This window comes from Parasteatoda tepidariorum, chromosome 7 (assembly GCF_043381705.1).
Source record: "Parasteatoda tepidariorum isolate YZ-2023 chromosome 7, CAS_Ptep_4.0, whole genome shotgun sequence".
In the NCBI taxonomy this organism is placed as follows: Eukaryota; Metazoa; Arthropoda; class Arachnida; order Araneae; family Theridiidae; genus Parasteatoda; species Parasteatoda tepidariorum.
The window spans coordinates 32,403,788-32,426,109 of NC_092210.1; the positions used below are offsets into that span (position 1 = coordinate 32,403,788).

The 22,322-nt window shown below is 28.4% G+C and overlaps 1 protein-coding gene across 3 annotated transcripts in view; it reads right to left on the minus strand.

The window, feature by feature from the left end:
- The window catches only part of LOC107446699 (autophagy-related protein 2 homolog B), a 64,986-nt gene that overhangs the window by 33,264 nt on the left and 9,400 nt on the right, over positions 1-22,322 (minus strand). For all 3 annotated transcript variants that reach the window (XM_071183255.1, XM_043048110.2, XM_071183254.1), the window contains 15 exons: positions 19,323-19,425; positions 18,779-18,968; positions 17,143-17,319; positions 16,913-17,009; positions 15,372-15,533; positions 14,138-14,263; positions 11,513-11,554; positions 10,266-10,557; positions 8,177-8,342; positions 6,832-6,930; positions 6,476-6,625; positions 5,787-5,872; positions 3,494-3,666; positions 2,870-2,975; positions 1,005-1,227 (listed from right to left, as the gene is read on the minus strand). In XM_071183255.1, coding sequence (XP_071039356.1) covers positions 1,005-1,227; positions 2,870-2,975; positions 3,494-3,666; positions 5,787-5,872; positions 6,476-6,625; positions 6,832-6,930; positions 8,177-8,342; positions 10,266-10,557; positions 11,513-11,554; positions 14,138-14,263; positions 15,372-15,533; positions 16,913-17,009; positions 17,143-17,319; positions 18,779-18,968; positions 19,323-19,425 — 2,192 coding nt within the window. The remainder of the gene's footprint in view (positions 1-1,004; positions 1,228-2,869; positions 2,976-3,493; positions 3,667-5,786; positions 5,873-6,475; positions 6,626-6,831; positions 6,931-8,176; positions 8,343-10,265; positions 10,558-11,512; positions 11,555-14,137; positions 14,264-15,371; positions 15,534-16,912; positions 17,010-17,142; positions 17,320-18,778; positions 18,969-19,322; positions 19,426-22,322) is intronic.

Genomic DNA, 22,322 nt, shown 5'->3' on the forward strand with positions numbered 1-22,322 from the left:
TTGAAGACTGAGGGAGAAGAATAGCTTATGTCCATTTTGCAAAAAACTGCCGACCAGATCCCCATCTGTTTCATTTTGAGGATTACTAAGTTTTGACAAATCAATAACAAAAAAAGTCGGTTCTCCCAAAGAGTCCTAACACTTTGGAAATGCGCCCTGCAGAGGAAAAAACGGTTCCTGTCAATACGTAAACAAGGTAAGCAAAGAAAAGTGAAGTGAAAAAGACAACAGGAGTTCTATTAAAGAAGTATTAATTGGAGAAGACATTAATTAATTGAAGACAAAACGGTCTTTGTCCATCAAGGTTTTCAAATTGTATTTTTTCTCAACATTGGAAATTGTAAGTTTTGTTTCAAAATTTTGAAGGAATGTAAATAAATACTTGTATCTATATTTTTATTTTTACAATTTCAATTGTATGCTAGCACGTAAACAATCTAAAACCTTTAAATTCATTTTTTACTCAGAATAAGCTTTCATAAACATGGACTGCCCCCCCCCCCGGTCTTGAATTAGTAATAATGAAATATTTTATTCATGAGCTTAAAGTTAAACGTTTCATTTTTGTAGTAGAATGGAAAAAAAGACACAATTATGTATTTCACACTTATGTGAACATTTTAATTCTTGGATATTACTTTATGTTAGGTTTGATATTTTCCAAGTTAATTCTTAGAATTCTGGAAAAAATTCAAAATTAGAATTACTTACCAAAAATTATGAAAAAGTAAACTATCAAATTAAAAACTGTTTTATTTTACTTAACAACCGTAAAAGTGTTTCATAAATTTCGTGAAATAGTCTACTTAAGGATATTGTAAGTTTTGAATAAGAACAGAAGAATTTAATTAATCATTTCTCCTCTCTAATAAACTAAAAGAAATATAACAAATTATTGAAATTTTATATTTCTGCATTTTTGATCAAAAATGGATAAAAAGCAATTAAAGTTATTATTTTAAACATAATAAAATTGAAAGCATACGAAAAGAATTTTTATTCACCTCCTCATGCTCTAAAGATAAATTTGTAATTTCTTCTTGATTCTCTGAATCTTTTTGTAACTTTGAACCATACAAGACAGACGTTGCACAAAAGGGTGACAATTCTGTATCTAAATTTGACATTAAAACTTCACTTAAGCTGTAGCTATAGGTTTCCTCTGGCTCAGAAAATCCTGTTTGCAAGTCTCCCCCAGAAGATCCAGAAATTTTATGAATAACAAGTCTAAAAATAATAAACACATTTTTTAAATCATATCCAGTTATACATATATAATAAATTACCCAAATACTTTTGAAAAGAACTGCAGACCCTATAGGGCATCTGTTTACTTTCTGGCATAAGAAGCTAGCTTTTCAATATAGATACTGCGCTTGAAACGGAAGTTTTAGTACAAATTAGCTTAAGTACCAAATCAGTTAAAGGGTGAAAAATATGATAAATAATAAAATGAGTACAAACATAATAAATGCATCACAGTATGAATGTGCACAACAAAAAATAACCTGTGTTAAATAATAGTCTAAAGAAATTCGAAATGTAAAGCAAAAAATTTTTTGCATTATTTTAAATAATGTAATTTTATATAGCAAAATAATACATAATTTGGGCAAAATCGATCAAATAGTTCCTGAGAAATGGAATTTCAAAAAAAGTTAGATACTTAAAATTTGATTTCTCAGGAACTATGCAATCAATTTTGCTCAAATTTTGAATTTTGATATATAAAATTACATTATTCAAAAAGATGCAAAATATTGTATACCTTACAATTCAAAAAGTTTTTGACCATTCCTGAATAAAATATAAAAAATAATAAACATTTACTAAAATTTATTTTTTTGCAAGGAATTATCTTTGGATAAACGAATTTTATAACTGTCTGCAAAATGTTTTCAATTCGCTCAAAAACTTTTCAACATATAGCGAAATAGATAAGAAAATTAACATTTCCCAGATTGCGGCTACCTCCCATATTTTGGGGGTTAGAAATCCGAATCCATCAGGAAAAAGAAGTATTTTCATTTAGAGAAAGTATGTTTTTGTGTCTGATTCAGCAACTTAATATACCGTCCACACTAATTAATTCACACTTCACTATTTTGAGCCATTAGGATTAAGTCATAAAATGAAAATCCAATCATTAGATCAAAAGTTATTTAGGATGGTCTGTTTTTTTTGCACACTGCACATACCAGATTGAAGAAATTTAAATGTGATAATTTGAAAAAATGTATCTAATGACACTAAAATTCATCCCACCCTTTTTTGAAGAATCCATATCTGAAATATAAAAAAATATGGGTTCTTATTTAAAATTTTGAATTTGCCCTTCTTTAGTGGTTTGAAATTGCTGAGTACTTAATATTGTAGGGCAATTTTATTTTAACAATGTTAAACAATTAAGAAAATGTCAAAAGCTATATCAGATTTTAAAAAAAACATATATATAGAATAATTAAATTAAATTTGATGGGGTTTTTTTTCAAAAATATTTATACACAAATTGCTGTCGTTTATTACTTAAAACTATAACATAATTCAAGTGTTAAGTTTCTAAGATACCATTTCAATTTATACAATGTATCTTCTATAAGTTTATTTCAACCTAAGACAATGTTACACAAAGATTTCTTTTATTAATAATTAATTTCACCTTATAATGATCAAAACCATTTTAAATTATAAAGTTAAAGAGCAAACAATCGACTAGTGTCCCAGACTAGGCACGGTGGTTGAATGTTCATTGCAGCTACTTCCCATTTTTAAGGAATTATTATACAGATATTAAAAAGGTTACAAGAGGTTCAAAATTCAGGTTACAAGAACAAAAGATCATTAGAGCATAGAATAAATATAAACTTACCGAGGCCAATCAAATCCTCCTTCCTTTGAAGCTTCATCAACTTCAGGGTCTACTGACACTCTTAGAAATGAAATTGGATCACTCTCACTAGACAGTTGAAATAATCCTAAGAAATAAGAAAGACAAATCTTTCACATAGGCAAATATAATGCTAGAAAATAAATGATTTTTTGCATAAAGTTACCACCCTTAATATAATTTATGAAAGTATGCTGAAGAATTAACTAGTTGGTTAAAAAATAAATAAGGCAAAGACAATTAAGTAAATCTTTGCACATTTTTAGAAATATTTTTTTTTTAATGTTATGAGAAGATGGAAAAAATACCAATTTTCAAAATAACACTTAATAACAACAAAAAAAAAGGCTTTATGATGTTTGAATACTCATTGACAGAACAAGTTCATATTCATTATATAAAAATTAAATACAACTTTATTAAAATGAACAGTATTTACTCTAAATGAGATGAGGGAAAGTATAAATAATATATATCATGAAAACAGTTAGTTTCAAGCTCTTAGAAGAAAAAAAACATAAGACTAAAGTTGATTTATTCAGCTATTTACAAAATTATATCATTAATTCTGATAAACACATAGATAATAAAAACAACTTAAATTACCATGGAAATCTCTGCATTGCACTTCATATTTTGCTTTAGAGCTATCATTTTCCAATGTAGTGCAAAATGTCACGTCTTTCAATTCCATAATTAAGATTTCCTTATGCAGATTTTGCTGCCACCAAGGAACACGATTTATATCATGAATAGATCGTAGATCAGGAATAGGGAATCTAAAAAAAAGAAGATTCATTAATAAAACATTTTATACGTGAACAGACGATTTAGCAATGGGATTATGATAGGTATTCCAATCTATCGGTTTACTAATAAAGATAACTATTTCGGTTCTTATCAAAAAATAAAACTGATTTAAACAAATTCAGAATAAGACAAAATAAGTAAACAACATTTAAAATAATAAATCAAAATGGAAAAGTGCTTAAAGCAGCTAAAACAAATTTTGTTTTATTTTAATTGAACACACTGTCCTGCATGTTGGCAGGCAGTGAGACCCCAGATGAAGTGCTGTCTCGCTGCTAACAAACATATTTCAAATTTTTTTTCATTTTCTGCAAGATTAGTTTTTCTGACTTTCTAAATTATTTTGGTTTTTATTAATAGCTTAAAAAAATTAAAACATCTCAGCAAAAACCAAAATTAAACTCAGTACGATAGCCCAAGGACAACCGAGGCCACATCAATTTTCTTGACCTTAAGCTCTGGGGTGCAGGAACAGATACTCCAACTGGAGAATCAGCTCAACGCGCAACCCCCATTGTTTAGTCCCCAAGAAAGTTTGGCACTTATTTTATCTATCCATTGGAGGACTAGGTCAACCTTGCAGGGACAATGGATAGAACCCCAGATCTGTGGCACAATAGTGCAAAACGCTACCACGGAGATTCAAACATCTTTGCATCTTCATATAAATTTGCACCCCAGAACCTTCGTGAATATACTATTTACAATTTATGCATTATAATTAGTTTATAATACTAAATATAAATTGCAACCTTGATAATTTATAGCATCACTAAAAATTGCACCCGAGAAATTTTTTTAAATATGCTATTTACAATTTATACATTATAATTAGTTTATAATAGGAAATTTTAAACTGAAACCTTGATAATTTACAGCATCATTACACACCGAGTTTGCGTAAACGTTTTTGCTATTCATGAAAATAAATAAATGAAAAGAAATTGGCCAAGAGTAGAAAAAAAAGGTTTTAAAAAATATTTTAATGAAATTTGAATATTTAGAAATAGAGTTAATAACACTAAGGAATTTTTTGAGTGTAAAATAAATTTTTTAAAACTATTAAAATCACACTTTTGTGTGTCAAAATAAAGCATAATTAAAATCAAACATTAAAATAATATTTTTTGAAATTTTGAAAAATAAATTTATGTTTAAAAACTATTGGAAGTTTGACTATGCATATTGCGCATTGTAAACAGCAGACTTCAGGCTTTAGTCTTGATGCAAGCCAGAATAAAAAAAAAAAATTTATACAGATAAGCTTGCAATCTGATAAGTCTATATAAAAAAAAAAAATTCGCAATCATAGATGAAGAAAAGTGGGAAGCTTCTGTTGTCAAAAAGAAGTGAATGGAACATCAAAAGGTAGAAGACTGACTTGGTTGCATCGCCTCAGGCATTAGCTGAGCAAAATGGAGTAGCCTTCACGCCTAGGGTGGCCGCCCTATCAGGAGAAAATTCTCCTGAAGTACTTCACCCAAAAACACCCCCTAACCGCGATGAGGCTGCTCAGAAGACTTGAGGAGGTTAAAGAGGGTGCAGGTATGCCGTTGGACACACCTGATTTAGTAACACATTTAGAGCTGTTATCAAGAGCTGCAAATGCTTCTTGGACCGACCATCCAACCTGTTCACCAATGGTAGCAGGGAAAATGCCCTGGGGGTGTTTTATCACTCAACATTTGTAGGCGGGACCAGATGCACATCAGTCGACATTTGAAATTTCTGTATTCCAATGGAAAAAAGGTTCTCCCAACCTGTGTGAAGTATGCTGACCATCAGGCCACACCTAACCATATACTAGATTGTCTGGGGTTTTCCAGACAAGATCTTTTTACAAAATTAATTCTAGTATTAGACGTTTTAAAAGTGACAGATTTCATTGACCTGATTTAGTGTTGCTAAACAACAGAGATATGCAACAACAACATATTTTTATGCTTAAGTTTAGAAGTGCAGTTTATTTTTCTTGTCAGCAGACAATGGTAATTATACATAGTAATTATAACACAGTGAAAAACATTAATAGCAATTATTTTATCTACAATAATTCATATTAGATGAAAATAACTAACATATTCATTACCTTAGGTTAATGGTTACATTAGGACTGGAAAGATTTATGTCAGTTTTTGGAGCACTTCTTGTAGTAGCCATAATCTCAGAATCTTTCTAAAAAATGATCGATGTTCAGTTAAATTACAGTGGATTAAAGTTTTGCCATAATAAGTATCTTTTTAAAAGCATTTTAAAGTAGATTAAATTGTACATAATACATGCTTAACTACTAAAATCCCCAAAAATTTTAACAAAATTAGAAGAAAAAAATAAAATTTTTATACATATGATGAATTATATATTTCATACACTTACATAGTATATTTTTGAAATCATTAGAATTCAGATGACCTCTAAGGTTAAATATTGGAACTTAAATTTAAACGTTCTAAAATATAATACACAGCTTGCATTAAAATTTTAAACATGTATTAAAAAATTATAACTTTTAAACACTTTTTAGCATTTAATTCAATTACTTTATTATAATATAAACAAATTTAACTTTGTTAAGAGTTAAGAAAAAAGTTCAATACAATAATATACTTTTAAATTATAAGGAAATAACTAAATCTTAGTGATGAAGTAAAGTTAATGATGTTGTCATATACAGAAAAAATATATATACACATGCATACAACTGATAAAAATTCATATCCTTAGAATAAAATATATGTATATGCTTTTAATCTTTATAAAAAATAAAATAACAACTACCCAATCCTCTTTTTTAGAATCATTTTGACTGAATGAGCCTTGAAATCCAAGCAATGTTTGTATTCTATCTGTAATAGAGATATCAAATTCACAAGTGATGGGACCAAATTGAAGTTCCAATTTATTAGTAGGTGGTTTCATGGTGCGATTCTAAAAAATTAAAAAATATGAAAATTGATTATTTAAAATTTTTAGCAACAATATGCAATTTCTAAAGTAGACAGTTTATAAAATTAAGATACACAATGAAGACCATCCATGTGATATATAAAATATATGATACATAGACAATATACTGAAAATAAAAAGTTATTCAAAGTAATACTTTATTATTTAAAACTGAAGACATTTCTTACTTCTGCAATATAATCTATTTGTTGATACTTCAACTTTAAAGCAGCTTGTTGCATTTCCGTATTATTTTCTGATGATATTCTATTATCACACTTGAGTATCTGTTAAATAAAAATATAATAGTGACTTGATTAATTGAAAGTTATTTTGAGTTACATGAAGAGAAAAAAAATAGATGTTTTTTCTAATTACAATTAAAAATAAAAGCAATGTGTATATGTTCAGTCAAAATAAAGATAATAGGACCAATAATTTATTTAGTTGAAATTATTTTTACATAGAAAATCTAGATTCATGTGGAAAAATTTCATAAAATAACGAAAAATTTACTATTTCTTTATCATACAGCGTGGATTCTGACAGACCATTAATAGTTTAAAAACTTTTTTTTAATGGTAAATTAAATACATTAAACTATTTTTTTTAAAGTTCAAGAAATAAAAATTTCCTACAATTTACATTACAGTACTTGCTTATAATGAGCGCAAAGGAACCACAATATTTGATCATAATGACTGAGTGCTCGTGAAGAACCGATTAGTGAAAAAATAATAAAAGTTCTGACATACTAAAATATAAATATAATACTTTATTATTTGTGCATTATACAAAAGAAGTTGTCTGATTTGCTTCGAACTGTCTTACTGCTTCTGTTGTTGTTCTTCAGATAAAACTCATGGCTTGCAAAACATTTGCCATTCGTACCCCTGCTTTTGAAAAAAGTTTTTCTGTGCAATCAAAAGTCATTGATATGCTGCGGGCTGTTGAGCTTAATAGTCTTCACATTCATTGTTATCATCATCTTTTTCATTATTTTTTTCATCTGCTTTAGTTTGAATTTCAGCTACAACATTCTTGGTAGTTGGTATTTCAGAAGTGATACCATTGGTGACAACAGATACATAACTTTCAAATTCTTTACTACTCATTTTCAAAGTTACCATTTTCTTTTTCATTGGTGATCTGCTCCTCATTAGAAATGTCCTTACTAGCCTTACTTCAAAAGTTATTTCATGAATAAAAAAATTATTGCTCATTAAAACCAGGGTTTGCTCATTAAAAGCAAGCTATGTTCCGATAAACTTAACATTGTACTAAGTATTTCTGATATTTTTGTTAAATTTAAGTTCTCATTAAGTCTCTTATATGTCAGTTAAACTGAAGTTGCCTTACTTACACAAGAGTAACAATCAACATTTCAATGGCCCCGTTTCATTCAACGTTTATAAATGAGGGATTTCTATATATCTATTTACAGGATGAACTTTTAAAAAAATCATGCATTACTATTTACTCTAACTATTTTTAACAATATTACAATAAATAACAAATATATAAATATATTACTTCTACATAAGTAGGTGACTTTTGATTTGGCTTGTTCACAATGTTTGCTGAGTTGAATAAAGACTCTAATATCTCACACTTAAAAAATGACATAGAGAAATTCAATATTCGCTGTATAGAGGATGATTTTTCATTTCCATCAATGGTTACAGATGATGCCATTAATCTAAATATCAAAATATTTTCATATTTCAAAACTTTATAAGGTAAAAATAATCAATATCAAAATTTATTTTTAGCAAAATGCTAAGGAATTTTTTAAAACCATTAAATAGAGACAATGCTTTTTTTTTCTGAAGCCTTTTATTGAATTCTACTTAGAAAAATAAATTTTCATAAAAATATTGTGAGGAGAATGACAGCATAACAACTTCCTTAAAATTCTTACCATTATTTCTAATCATGCAGGCATGAAAAAATGCTTAAACAATGGAAAAAACATCACAAATAAATAATGAAATTAGCAAGAAAAATACAAAACTTGAGTTCTACATTTGCAGAAATTTTAAGGTAAGTGAAATTTAAGATAAGTGAAATTTAAGATAAGTGAAATTTTCAGATTTATTCTAAAATATAAACGAAATCCATCCAGTAGAAAATGAACCATTCTAAAAGTCTCATAGCATTTTAATGAAAAAGAAGGGCTTTTTTAATTTTAGCTTTTTAGTTATCGAACTTTTGAACTTAGCTTAAATCAATGTGAATAATTTTGTTGTTAAACAGAACGCACCACATTCCTATTCTTGATTGGAAAAGATTAAAGTGAGTGAAAGAATTATGTTCATAAAATTTTCTGGCAAATTCATAAATGAGGACTATTGTTTACTTTGTTGACTTAGTAAATGCTTTCTTTATTTCTACACGTTTTATGACCACCACCCAAGCATAAAAAAAGGCTTCATTCTGCTTTCATTAATTATTTTTTTTAATAATTTCTATCATGTTAGTTGGGCTCTATAAATGGTTAAAACAAAAAAATAAATGATCCAGCCTCTTTTTTTTTGCCACAGAAAGATGCAAAACAATAGAATTCTTATAAGCTTTATCTGATAAGCACTACACATTAATCCATGCTATTAATATTAAAAACAAAGAAGACAATTAAGAAACCACAAAACTGCCTTCATTAACTAGAAATTGAACTTAAAGCCACAATAACAAGAGAACACTATATTTCTAGTATAATTGTAAAGAAATAGTAAGTCCAAAAGGTTCTAAGTAACAGCTGTTCTACACAGAAATGTAAAATAAAGAACTAGTTACATTAATTTAATATTAATCATATCAACACTTTAAAACTATAAAAAAAATATATTTGAAATTTCCATAATATTCTATCCATTATAACACATATTACATGAAATGTATGGTTAAAATATGACATTGCCCTGTTTGCAAATCACCACAGAAGGTTACATCAATATTTAAAATCATTCAATTTAATAGATTCAATTTTTTTTTATTGTTTTAATACCAAATTCATTTCACATATTTCGTTTCTGATCTTACTGAGATAAAGTTTAAACAAAAGAGTTTAATGTGCTTAATATTGCAACTTTATCCACAAATTTGCTTTTAAAGTTCTTATTTACATTTTGAGTGCTATAAAAACTCAATTAGAATTTTTCCCCAAAGAGATTACATTGAAACAGTGCAAAAAGTCAATCGTTAACATTGCAATAAATATTTAAAAAGTTATTTTACTTGCATAAATTAAATATAACTATTTTACTATTTAATTAAAATATTAAAAAAAAAATGTTAAAAATATATCTGAAAAGATAAAATAAGGGAAGTATAGACAGTATATTAGTAAAAAATAGGTTAAGATAAATTTAACAAATATGCATTAAATATATCTTTAATAGAACAGAATAAAAATGATGTTAGTAAGTAAATAAATAAACTTTAAATAATTTTAAGCTCATGATTGTCAACAACTTTCAGATGATGTGGAACAATACAATGAGATTATGAGATTTGCTGTTCAATAATAATGCACCAATAGCTATAAGAAATGGTCTTATATCCTAATATTTTCATGCTTTCTAAAAATACAAGAAATATATGTAAAAAGAAAAAATAATACCTCAAATGATTGGTTTCACACAATTTTGAAAGAGGATCTCGTGATACATTAAAGTCTTTGAAATCAAATCCATCCATTTGGAATTTTAACAAATCATCAAAAAATGTCTCTGCCCTCTCCTTCAAGGAGATTGATTTATTAGTATCTGATTCTTCTGAGTCTTTACAACTTGCAGAAAGTGATTCCTGAACACTATCATCATGCAGAATAATGATACAGCAGCTACTGACGCAGCCATGAAAATGTGTCAACTCCGAAACTTGATCTTGAAGTAAAGCTTGAACTGTAGAGCCTAGAATTACAGCAGATTCTAAATAGTAATAAATATTAAAAATTATGGACACATAGACAACTTGATTACAAAATAGTAATCAATAATATATTTTGACCTAGATCACTAAGACAGCTAAAATCTCAACAATGATAAAAAAGAACCATTTGATGTATATAGTCAAATTCATTTTTATAAAAAGCTCCAATTTGACAATATCTTGAGAATAATGAGAAATTTTTTAATAAATTTCTGGCTTAATGTTAAAAATTCGAGATAAATTCTATTATTACTATCATAGCTTAAATTGAATTCCATAAAGAATATTTTCTGAACTTCAAAATAATTTATTGAAGCTGTCAGAAAAAAAAAAGATTTGAATGTTTCAGGAAATTTCTATCCATTTCAAAGAGTTTAAAACTAACACTTTATTTCAATTGGCTCAAATATATTATGTAGATAAACAATAAAGAGAAACAATGTATAATTTTTTAATTAATTTATTATAAGTATATACCAACTGCTGCTTATGTGTCTGGGTGCATATTCCTGACTAAATGTTTTAAAAATGGGGAATCTAAAAGTGATGGAGAAAAAATTATTAAATCAACGTCTAAAGAAGCTGCAAAATTTTTTGCAACAAATAAGCATTTGATATAACGTATTTTGTACCATAGCGTTGAACCTCAAAAATCTTTTAAGGTTCAATCCCAAATATATATAAATGAAAATTAAAAATAAATAAATAAAAAAAAGAATTATAAAAATACGTAAAAGCTTATTCTTTAGTGCAAATTAAAAAAAGTAATCAATTTCTAATTCATTTTCGCACATAATAACTCTGATTTTTGATAATTATGGCTAAATTGAATTTAACACCCAGATAAAAAAAAATGAATAATCTTTGTCCTAACGTTGTTATTATAAATCAGTTTCACTAAATTTAGAACACTACATTTAAACTTTTTACACTTACTATTTCGACTCCTTCTCCTTAAATTTGTGGAAAATTGATTTCCTGAAATAGAAAAAATTAATCTTATTAAAATATGATTTGTAACAAGCACTAAAATTATTAATTAAAACCTATTTACTATTAATCAGACAAAAACTACAAAACATTCTTATCAAAAATTTCTCATTAATCAGAATCTAACTACAGTACACTCTCGATTATCCGTGCGCGGATTATCCGGTTTGCGGATTATCTGTGCTCATTCCGGAGTCACACAGAAAATATAAAGAGAAACATTTTCAAGATAAAAAAAATTTGATTCGTGAAGTTATAACACTACCAAATGTTTGGAAGCAATATTCGTTATTGGATTGAAGTATATGGAATATCAGCAGCATGGTCAAAGGTAAAATCGTCTACGTTATCTATCACGATCTTGGAGAAAGATCATACCGCTTGATGAACAATCCTTTTCAGATGTTCAAGAAAAATATGATAACAGTATTCTCGAACAAGCAAAAGAAATCTAAGGTTTCGAAATTCTTGATGAAGAAAATTTAGAAGATAGGTTTCAAAGTGATGCATGTGAGCCTGGCTTCGAGTATTTGACTGATGAAGACATCGTTATGTTGTTAAATCAAATAGTGATGATAGTAACTGATGCAAAAGATGTAGTAAATGAATGAAATATTATTTCTCATTCTGCTGCTCTGTGGAAACTTTATTAGATTATATGGGAGGATTTGATTACGGTGACACTACTGCGGTTCGTAAAATATGTGTATCGATATATGGCGAAGACGCATTACAAATTTTTTAAAAAGGAAAATTCCTAGTTTGATGTTATGCATGCAAATGTCAGTAATTTTTATATTTTTTGTACTGATATTGAATTTTTCTTTAATAAAAGGAGTTTTCGGATTATTCGTGTTTTTTGATTGTCCGTGCAACCTGTCCCGGTGATTAACCTGGATAATCGGTAGTACACTGTATGTGGAAAACATATTTGATTGTATTGAGAAAAGAATACAGAAAAAAATGAAAAATATGACAACTGAAGCTGACGTCGTTAGGGGGTACCAGCCCTAAAAGTAACAAATGCAAAACCTTTTCTATCGAGAGAGCATGACAAATGTCTGAGTTGCTCTCTTTGTACCCCAAAGGTTTTGCCCAAGTCCAGGTTAAGAGTACAATGTTCAAAAACTTATTTCAAAACAATAAATCCAAGGTACACAATAGACAAAAAATCTCAGCTAAATTGAAATTAACGAAAAACTAACGCCCCCTAATTTAATGTGCAGAAGGAAGAAAAAAGAAAAGGAGCAAGAAAGCAGTTGCCATCATTAGTAGAAATGCATAACCAGGGCAATTCGGCAAAGACTTGATCATGCTCTATTAAAAGAAAATGAAACTAACAATTTTTAATCATTTTTTTAATTTTAAATTCAATATTACAAAAATTAAAAAGATGACCGCTATTTTCCAAATTTTTTAAAAAATTACTTGTTGCCAATTGAAAACTCTCAACATTATTGCAAATTTTATTAATTCTAGACAATTGAGGAAAAACTAAATTTTTGAAAATTTTACTGCACAAATTAGTATTAAAATTACAGAAAAAAATAACCTTAAATTTAAAAGCTTTCCTTTTATCATAAACACCAATTTTAATTTATTTATCAACAATATTAATTTTAAAATATAAATATTCAACATTTCAGCAATTATCATTAGCCTTCTTCAAAACCAAATCTTTAGGATAAAATCCTAATTATCACACTTAAATAAAATTAAATCACCAATATATCTAAGAGGTTTAAAATCATTAAACTCAAGATATTCAGCTTCATAAAAATGTAAAAAAAATATTAGCAAAAGCGCCAGAAAAAGAATTACCTTGTGGAATCCCTATATTTTGTTTATAAAAATGAAGACCACTAAAAAGAACATTTTAAAAAAGATTAAATTTAAAAATATCTATCCAATAAGATTTATCAATACTTTCATTAAATAAATATTTATCATAAATGCTACTACAAATATCAAGTATTTGAGCATGAGGTATACTGGTATAAAGATATCTTATACTGGTATCTTTATACCTTCTATTATTCAATTTTCCTTCCTTTTTCTTTTGGTTTCAATTTCCTTTTAGAATTTCTGCTGCATAGCGCGTTTTTCCACTGGAAGTGTTGTTTCTATTGCTTTAATAATTTTGATTTCTCTTCTTTTTAAAATTTAACATTACACAGAGGGTTGAATATTTGAAATAAAATAAATGGTAAGACTCTTCGCTGATAAGCTGATTTCTGACGCAAAATAATAGTAATTCAAATGCATTTAAGAAGAATAGGTGTTCCAAGGTAAGAAAAATAGAAGAAAATAACAAAAAACTAACTTTATAATTTAATATTGTTGCAAAAATTTTTAAATTTTGGAGGAAAAAAAATGGTAAAAAGAGCTAATTTTGGTTAGATAATATATATTCAAATAATTATTTTTCCACAATTCGAACAAATAAAAGATAGGTGAGAAGGAAGATTGGGTCAATGAGCAATAAAATGAACCAATCAAAAATATGTGCATACCAGTTTTAAAATTAAGAGGTCAAACAGAAATAATATAGAAACTACTAAACATTATCACCTGAACTATCCGATCTAACAAAGTCACTACTTATGCTGCTACTGAGGGAGTCATTTTCATTTTCCACAAACTCTTTGCAGTGTTTACTTTCCATAGACATGAAGTTGATTTCATCATCTGACTCATCTAATGATAAAAAAGTAGAAAATAAAAACAATAATTAGAAATTCAGATTTTTGAGAAGCATAAAATTATTTAAATTAGCATCCTTTATGACATAGCTATTAAAAAAAATTACACATAGAGAAATAAATTTTTTCTCATAAAACACCATAATTAGTTTGCTTTATTAAATTTCTATTAGTTTATTTAATTAAAATATTTAAGTAAAAAATGAATTACACAATAAAATAATATTCTTTATAAGGGGTGATCCAATACAGTGGTCAAAACTAAGAAGAAAGCATCATGAGACTTGATGCTTTCAACTAAGCAACAACCAAAGGCCGGAAATGTCAGCACACACTATTAGGGGTGTTTCCTTATTATCGACTAGCTGCTCATGAGCATTTGAACAGGCACTTAAATTTAACTAAATTAATTTCTTTTTACTTTTCTAAAATTGGTTGCCAAAAAGTTGAACAGGTTTACTCTTTTATCATAGTTAATTGATTGATGGTTTTACAACTAACTTACAGAACTTGTTAGTTTGATTTACCAATCTGTAAGTTACGATAAAACAGGATTTTTAAGCCTATTTAATGAAATTTTTGTCAATATGGGGTGGTATAGGTAAGGTGGCAATAGGATTTAGGTGAATAATAGCACCGGTTCACATGCACACAGACAAAATAGAAAAGTTCCTATTATGATATAAATAATATATAATAGAAAATTTCCCCACACAACTTGGGATGACATAAAAATAGGTTGCTGTGCAATTCTTAATCTTCACTGAATTATCCTGTATATTAAATCTAAGCCTGAATTAACCAGTATATTAAATTCAATTACAAGAAAGAAAAAAATTATTGGCGTTATAAATGTCAAAAAATACACTTTTACTGTAAAAAAATGAAACAATCATAAAGACCAATAAAAATAGTACAGAAATGTTAATAAAGATCATTCAAATATAGGGCTTGATGACATGAAATTCAAAAAACATAATACTCTAAACATGTTGGACATCACTAAACTGTACATGTAGTAAAATTTCCAAAAATACTATAAGTAATTAAAAAGAATAAAAGGAAAATAAATTAAATAATGGAAAAGCGTAAATAAAGATTACCAATGCAATGCGATGACCATCCTTGATTTTTAAGTGATTTAGTAGGGATTTCACATTTCTGTTGTTGCCTATAAAGTTCTTGTTCAACAAGAGCAAAATCTGCAGCTCTCATCGGTTTATTGGCTGCTGCTACTGACATTCGTCTGCAATCTTCAGTAGAACCTGCATAGTAGGAGTTAAAATTGTTAGCGAAAACTCAAAATAATTGCTAAGAAAGTAATGATTGCATGGACATTAATTTGAAATTTTTGAAAAAAGAAATTTATTTACTTATATTAAATCTCGGACAAGTCATTGGCTCATTAAAAGATGATTTGAAAACTTTATTCTAATTAGTGTGCCACATAAAATATGTCATTATTTTATTGACTGCAGTAATCAGAATTTTTAAGAGAAATTTAAAATGGTCAAAGAAAAATGTCTACAAAACATTCTTATATTATACTTTGTAAATAAAGTGTTTATGATTTTACAATTGTGACAAGTCAAACATTATTCATATGAACCACAAAAATAATTATACAGTAAAGCATCTCTTATATTTCACTTTGTTAATCTGATACTCTCACCTAAGAGCATTAAAAACAGTCTTACACACATTTTATCCTTACAGAGATTTTGCATAACATTTGATCCGTAAACCTTACCTTATTTTCTAAACTTTAACAACACTAAAACTTGTAATCAAATTTCTGTGCATGCTGTAGCTCAAATACCAATAGCAGGAAAACCTAATGCTATAAAAAATGTCTATTGTTAAAGAAAGTGTTAGTAAACAACTCTTGCAACTGACATTTGGTTCCCAGAAAAAAAAATTTAGAAATGTTTTCGTCAGAAATGGTTATTTATAATGGAAAAGTAAAATTATTTTTCTTTTTAAGCTTTATAATATCCATTACTTATTTCGAGCAGTTTCACCCAAATATTATACAATTAGAAAACAATTTTAAAAAGTACTTGGATTATCTTCAATTTTTCAATATACCTTGGGTCCCGAGAATAATCAAAGTTTTATTGAAACTGTAAATTAGACATTATATTCTGTTCATACAACATATGCAATGCAACATATTATTTGTACCGAACTTAGATACTTATCAATAAACTTCACAAATAAAGAGTAGTAAAAGCTGAATTTCTATATTGTTATGTACTACATACAAATGTTAAATTAATATGTGCAATGTATATTCCAAAATTTCAGTTTTTTTCATTCATCAATTAATGTTTTTTTTCTTCTTTATTTTGTAAATCAATGAAAAAAAAATTTCTTATTATATAAACAAATTAAGTTTTAATCGGAGGATAGTAAGAAAAATCTATATGAATAATTACATCTTTTTTAGAGAACTACGGGCAAAATCTATTGAAATCAATAAATTTGTAAGACAGCTAATACTAGAAGGTAGAGAAGGTTAATTGTAACTAATAAATTTAAAAATTAACAATGTATTAATACAATTTAATGCACCCAGCTGATAAAAACCTAACATGATAAAATTAACTTTAATATCAGGTATTAATAAAAGTAAATTACTTACTAGGCTGCAGTAGACCTGATAACAGATCATAGAGAAGATGTACTTGCTTGGGTATTAGAAATAAATTAAAAGCTCCTAAATTAAATTCAACATCAACCTGAAAAAGAAAAGTTAAAAAAAAAAAATGCATCAATAATAATTTTAAGAAAAAAAGATCAAGATAATTTAGACAAGTTCAAACTTTTATCAACAAAAAAAAAAATTGTTTGACGGTTATGAATGGTTTTAACCTTAGGTCCAATAAGTGATTCATTCTGCTTCAATTTTAATCTTAATTCTTGTTGTCCAGTCAGTTTTGAGATTAAGATGGGCTCCTCTTGAATTTCTGGTTCTTCAGACTTTTTCATTGGTAAGGAACAATGTGGAGGAGGCATTTCAGGAGAACCAGGAACAAAAGCATTAGGATTCTGCAGGGGGGGAAAATCGATAATAAAGTAAGCTGAATATTAAACATACACATAGGATATTAGAATTCTTACTTTATAACCAACTTGAATATAAGACACATAGTTTCATAAACAAATACATATTATAGCTTCAAAAATGAACAAAGAAAAAATAATGTAAAGAAAGCACCACTAAAAATACAGACATACTATAGTTTCAGACTTATAAACAAAAACTTCTTCAGTGTCTAAACATAAAATGTAACAGTATAATGCATTTTTGTGTTTATACACTAAGGAAGGTTTTTGTTTTTATAACTAATATATCATGACCATAACTGTATTTTTATTTGTGCTTCATTTACATTGTTTTAGCTTTATTTCTAAGGAGCACAAAATTTACTCTATCTTTTTTCAGATATCTTTGAAAAATGATAAAAAAAATTAGCTATTGCATAATTTATGGGAGAAATAATATTCCATTTCTGAATAAAGCTCATAGCATGAAAAGAACACAGATAATGCCACTTTTTACACTGTTTAACTTTAATTATATATAGCTCAAAGTTACTTTAATTTATTTATTTTTTTACAAATGATAGTATTAGTATTAAAGTTTTAAGCTGTATCAAGATTTAAAAAGAATGGTGTATAATAGTCTACACAAATCTTAATCCAACCCCTGAAAGGTATTTCCTTGCTTATCTGATTTTAAAACTAAATTAAAACTTTTGCATCACTAATTTAACAATATCCAGCTGTTTTCGAATGTTATGATTTCATGAATATAAAGAAAAAAGAGTAAAAATAAATTACATTTATTGAAAATTGAAGCAAATCTACTCTTTTTTTTTCATTCTCAACCGCATGGCAAGAGAGATGAGAGCATAGTAAAAAAAAAAAAAAAATCAAAGAAGGAATCAACAGCAATACAAAAAGGCATTTCATTCTTATTAGGTATGTTCTTGCCACCCAATATCTCTTGATGATTGGAATTCAACAAAGAGCTGTGACCGTGGAGAATGTGGTGATCCTCCATTGGAAAAAGCCACTACAGAAAGAACAATGTGTCTCAGACACCATGCCAATGTGGTGTAGATGTGTGGTTAAACAGTCACGTCCTTATGAAATGTTTAAGCCTAATCTAAAATTTCATATAATCAAATAAGTCAAAATTAGATCCAATTTGGTTGATCAAATTCACACAGATGGCGTAAATAAGGTTTTAACAGAATTAATGATTTATTTTTTTAAGACTTCGGCAAAAGGGGGAAAACCATTGTTAAAGGGGATCTACTATTTCAGAAAACTTTTTAGGTATTTAAGATTTTGACTGAGATTCCTTATATAGAAGATGATAGATAGGTAAGAGAATTGGTTCAGAACTAAAACATTTTTCAACTAGTCCATTTTAATAAGAAAGAATCTATTAAAGTATAATTCTTTGAATGATAAGATTTTGAAAAAGCATTATACAAACCACGTATGCATAAGGAAATGTTGATGCAGAGAATCCTCGTGCTTGAGTTGAAAATTCTGAAGTAAAAAGACTGACTCCTTCAAATATAAACTTTTTGAAAGCATAGGATTGTGGCTCGAAACAGTTTTTGTCAGCTTCCGCACTGTTCTCAGATTCTGCATTTACTCCAGCTTCATCAAAGTATTCAACACTATTCAGAAAATAACAATAAACTATTTTCAGCACTGTCATTTTAAAGTGATTTATTACTTATGACTGCTTAAAGACATTGTTTAAAACAGTTACATACAGAGCTTAAAGCTAAATGACTTTACATTTTAAATGCTGTGCATCAGTGAAAAGAAAGCAGTCTGTACAAAAATCTATATCTAACATCAATTTTTTTAAAAAATTCATATAGAGAAGGAATATTCACAGAAACTTAACAATTTACAGGAACTTCAAAGGGTTCAACACAAAGCTAATGAGAAAAGAGAATGAGATGATTGCTAAAAAACTTAGTGTTAAATAATTTTATACTTAACATTATAATTGAAATTCATACTTAGATATTTTTATTTCTAATGCTACACCACTCTTTCCATTTCCTGGTGCATGTAAAATTTTAAGAGATGAATCCTGAATCCTAATTCTCAAATTTGCAAGAACTGAAAGTAGAAAAATAAAATTAACATTAATACCATTTATAACAGTTACAAAAATGAGGTACTGTAGATCCTATAGTATAAGTCTCCTTATCAAACCCCAAAAATTTTATGAAAATCAGGAGGTCGACTCATACAGCAGTAATAAAATCAGACATTTGTTGATCGTAAAATATAGATTCATAATAAACAATTCATGAATAACTCTGCATCAAGTTACCCGTTTTAACTATTCGATGCTGAATTTTTATGAAACTGATTTTTTATTATTCTGTATTAATTTAGGTTAAAATAAGAGAAAAATTTTATATTTAGCATTTTAATAATTTATGGTTGTGAAATACAGTATATATCATAGTATAAATCGACTTTTCAATCCCCAAAAACTGTACGAAAATCAAGAGGTCAGCTTATACACTAGGACTAGTAACAAAATCAGACATTTGTTGACCGTAAAATATAGTGAATAACTATGTAGCAATTTACCTATTTTAACCCTTTGATGCAGAAATTTTGTTAGAGATATTTTTCAAACTTTTTTTCTTATTGTGTATTAATTTAGGTCAAAATAAGAGAAAAATATTAGATTTAGAATTTTAATAATTTATGGTTATGAAATACATCATGAAAGACCAGCGCTTTTTTTTTCTGCATTAAAGGTAAAATCTTCCAAACAATTATTTTTTAAATTTGCACTTCTTTGAAGTTATTTATATTTAAGAGAAAAAGCAATTCATTATTGAAATTTTTTTTATTTCCAAAATCAATTATTAATAAACTTTTGAATATGAATTTCAAAAAAATTTATTTCAAACTACTTTTTTTTTGGATTTTAAATTTAAGTACAAATATAATTCCGATAATCTAAGATTTTTTTAGTAACTATTAGACTACTTTTTATTTTAATTAAAGAATACCAAAATATATTTTAGCTTGCAATTAAGGGCATCAAAAAAAATATTTAAAAGGGTCAGAGTGTCCCATTAGCATTAAAGGGTTAAAAAACTATTTTTAATAAGTCATATTCAATTAATTTTGCATTTTCTCTCTTGATATTTTCTTTACATATAGATATTTTTTTTTATAAACAATACTTCAAACTACGTTCAGAAAAACAAATTAAGAATAAGGAAATTTAAGATAATTATTCAAGAGTATTTCAAAAAATACACTGGTGTGTAAAACTTAAGCAACAAGTGCGTTTTTGTCATAACTCTACAAGAAATCATCCGATTGACATGGAATTTGAATATGATGTACATTATTTTGTACTTAAACTATGGTAAAAGAATAATGGCACAGAAATGAATATAAAGCTTAAAGTAGGGTATGGAACAAGAAAAGGCTTTATTTGACATATAGTGGCGTTACACACGATTGCTTGAAGAAGCGTAAGTACAGCTGGCAGATGTTCCCTAGTATGGGATATGCCCTCCCCTTACTGTAATTGTTGCTTGGCATCGTCTCTCCATGCTAAGCACCAGATTATCCAGGAGTTCTTGGGGTAAATGTCTCCATTCCTCCTTTAACGTATCTTTCAGCTAATGGGTGTTACCAGGAGGATACTGTCGTGTCGCAAGACGTCTCCTGCATCCCACACATGCTCTATGGGATTTAGATCTGGAGAGTAAGCTGGCTAATCCAGTGTGATATCTTCACTTTCCAGTAGCTCTTGAACATTAGCAGTACGGTGTGGCCGGACATTGTCATCCATAAAAATGAAGTCTGGTCCAATGGCCCCTCGGAACAGATGCACATGGGGTTGGATTACCTCATTGCAGTAGCAGTCTCCAGTTACAGAACCTTGGTCGAAGATCTGAAGCTCAGTCCGCCCGTTCAACATAATGCCACCACAGACGACAACACCAGGACCACCGTAACAATCTCTTTTCGCGATGTTATTGGGATGAAATCGAGCTCCAACCTCCCTCCAGATCAACTGACGTTGAGAATCGCTTGTAGCACTAAAACGACTCTCATCTGTGAAGAGGAAGCGACTCCATTGATGAGGTGTCCAGGTTTCGTGTTCTCTGCACCACTCTAAACGTGCCGTCGATGGCTAACTTTTAAAGGAATGCAACGTTCAGGACGTCTAGCAAATAAGCCACCTTTGTGGAGGCGTCTGGCCACTGTAAATCTTGATACTTGTCGTCCTGTGGCTGTGCACAGTTGCTGAGATATGGCGATCGCTGCCTGAAAACGGTTTCTTTTCGCCTGGAGGACAATGTAACGGTCATCTCTTGGTGTTGTTTTCCTTGGACGGCCACCACCAACCTTCCAAACAGCTGTACTAGTAATTTTAAAGGCATTCCAAGCACGAGAAACAACACTTTTGTTGATCCCGAACTCTTCGGCGACACTGGTCACACTATGCCCCTCCACAAGCTTCCTAATCATTCTTCCAAATCATTTCTTGAAGACATGTTTGACAAAACAAATCACTTGCAGCGAATGTCTTTAACTATGGTGCTCTTCATCCTTTTATCACAGCTTTGACCTGCGCGCCGACCCACAAGATTTACGTACACTTACATGACCTACGACATTTTATTTCTAAAATTTGCACACAAATAATCTTTCTACTGAATTATGTGCATATTATACTGCAATTTCATGGCTATCTTATACTTTGTTGGGAAGCTGTGGCCGAAAAACCACTTGTTGCTTAAGTTTTGCACACCAGTGTATAACAATGAAAATTTTTAAAGTGTACCATAAAGCTACAAAGTTAAAGATTCCAGAACATCATCTGTGTCAGAATAAATTATGCTTCACAGTGTCGTCAAATAGATCCCACTTTATCCTCATCCAGTGAATCACACCCAACAAAAAATCATCTTCAACCCCATTTAAATTCAACCCAATTCATCTTCAACCCAATTTTATTATGCTAAATCTTT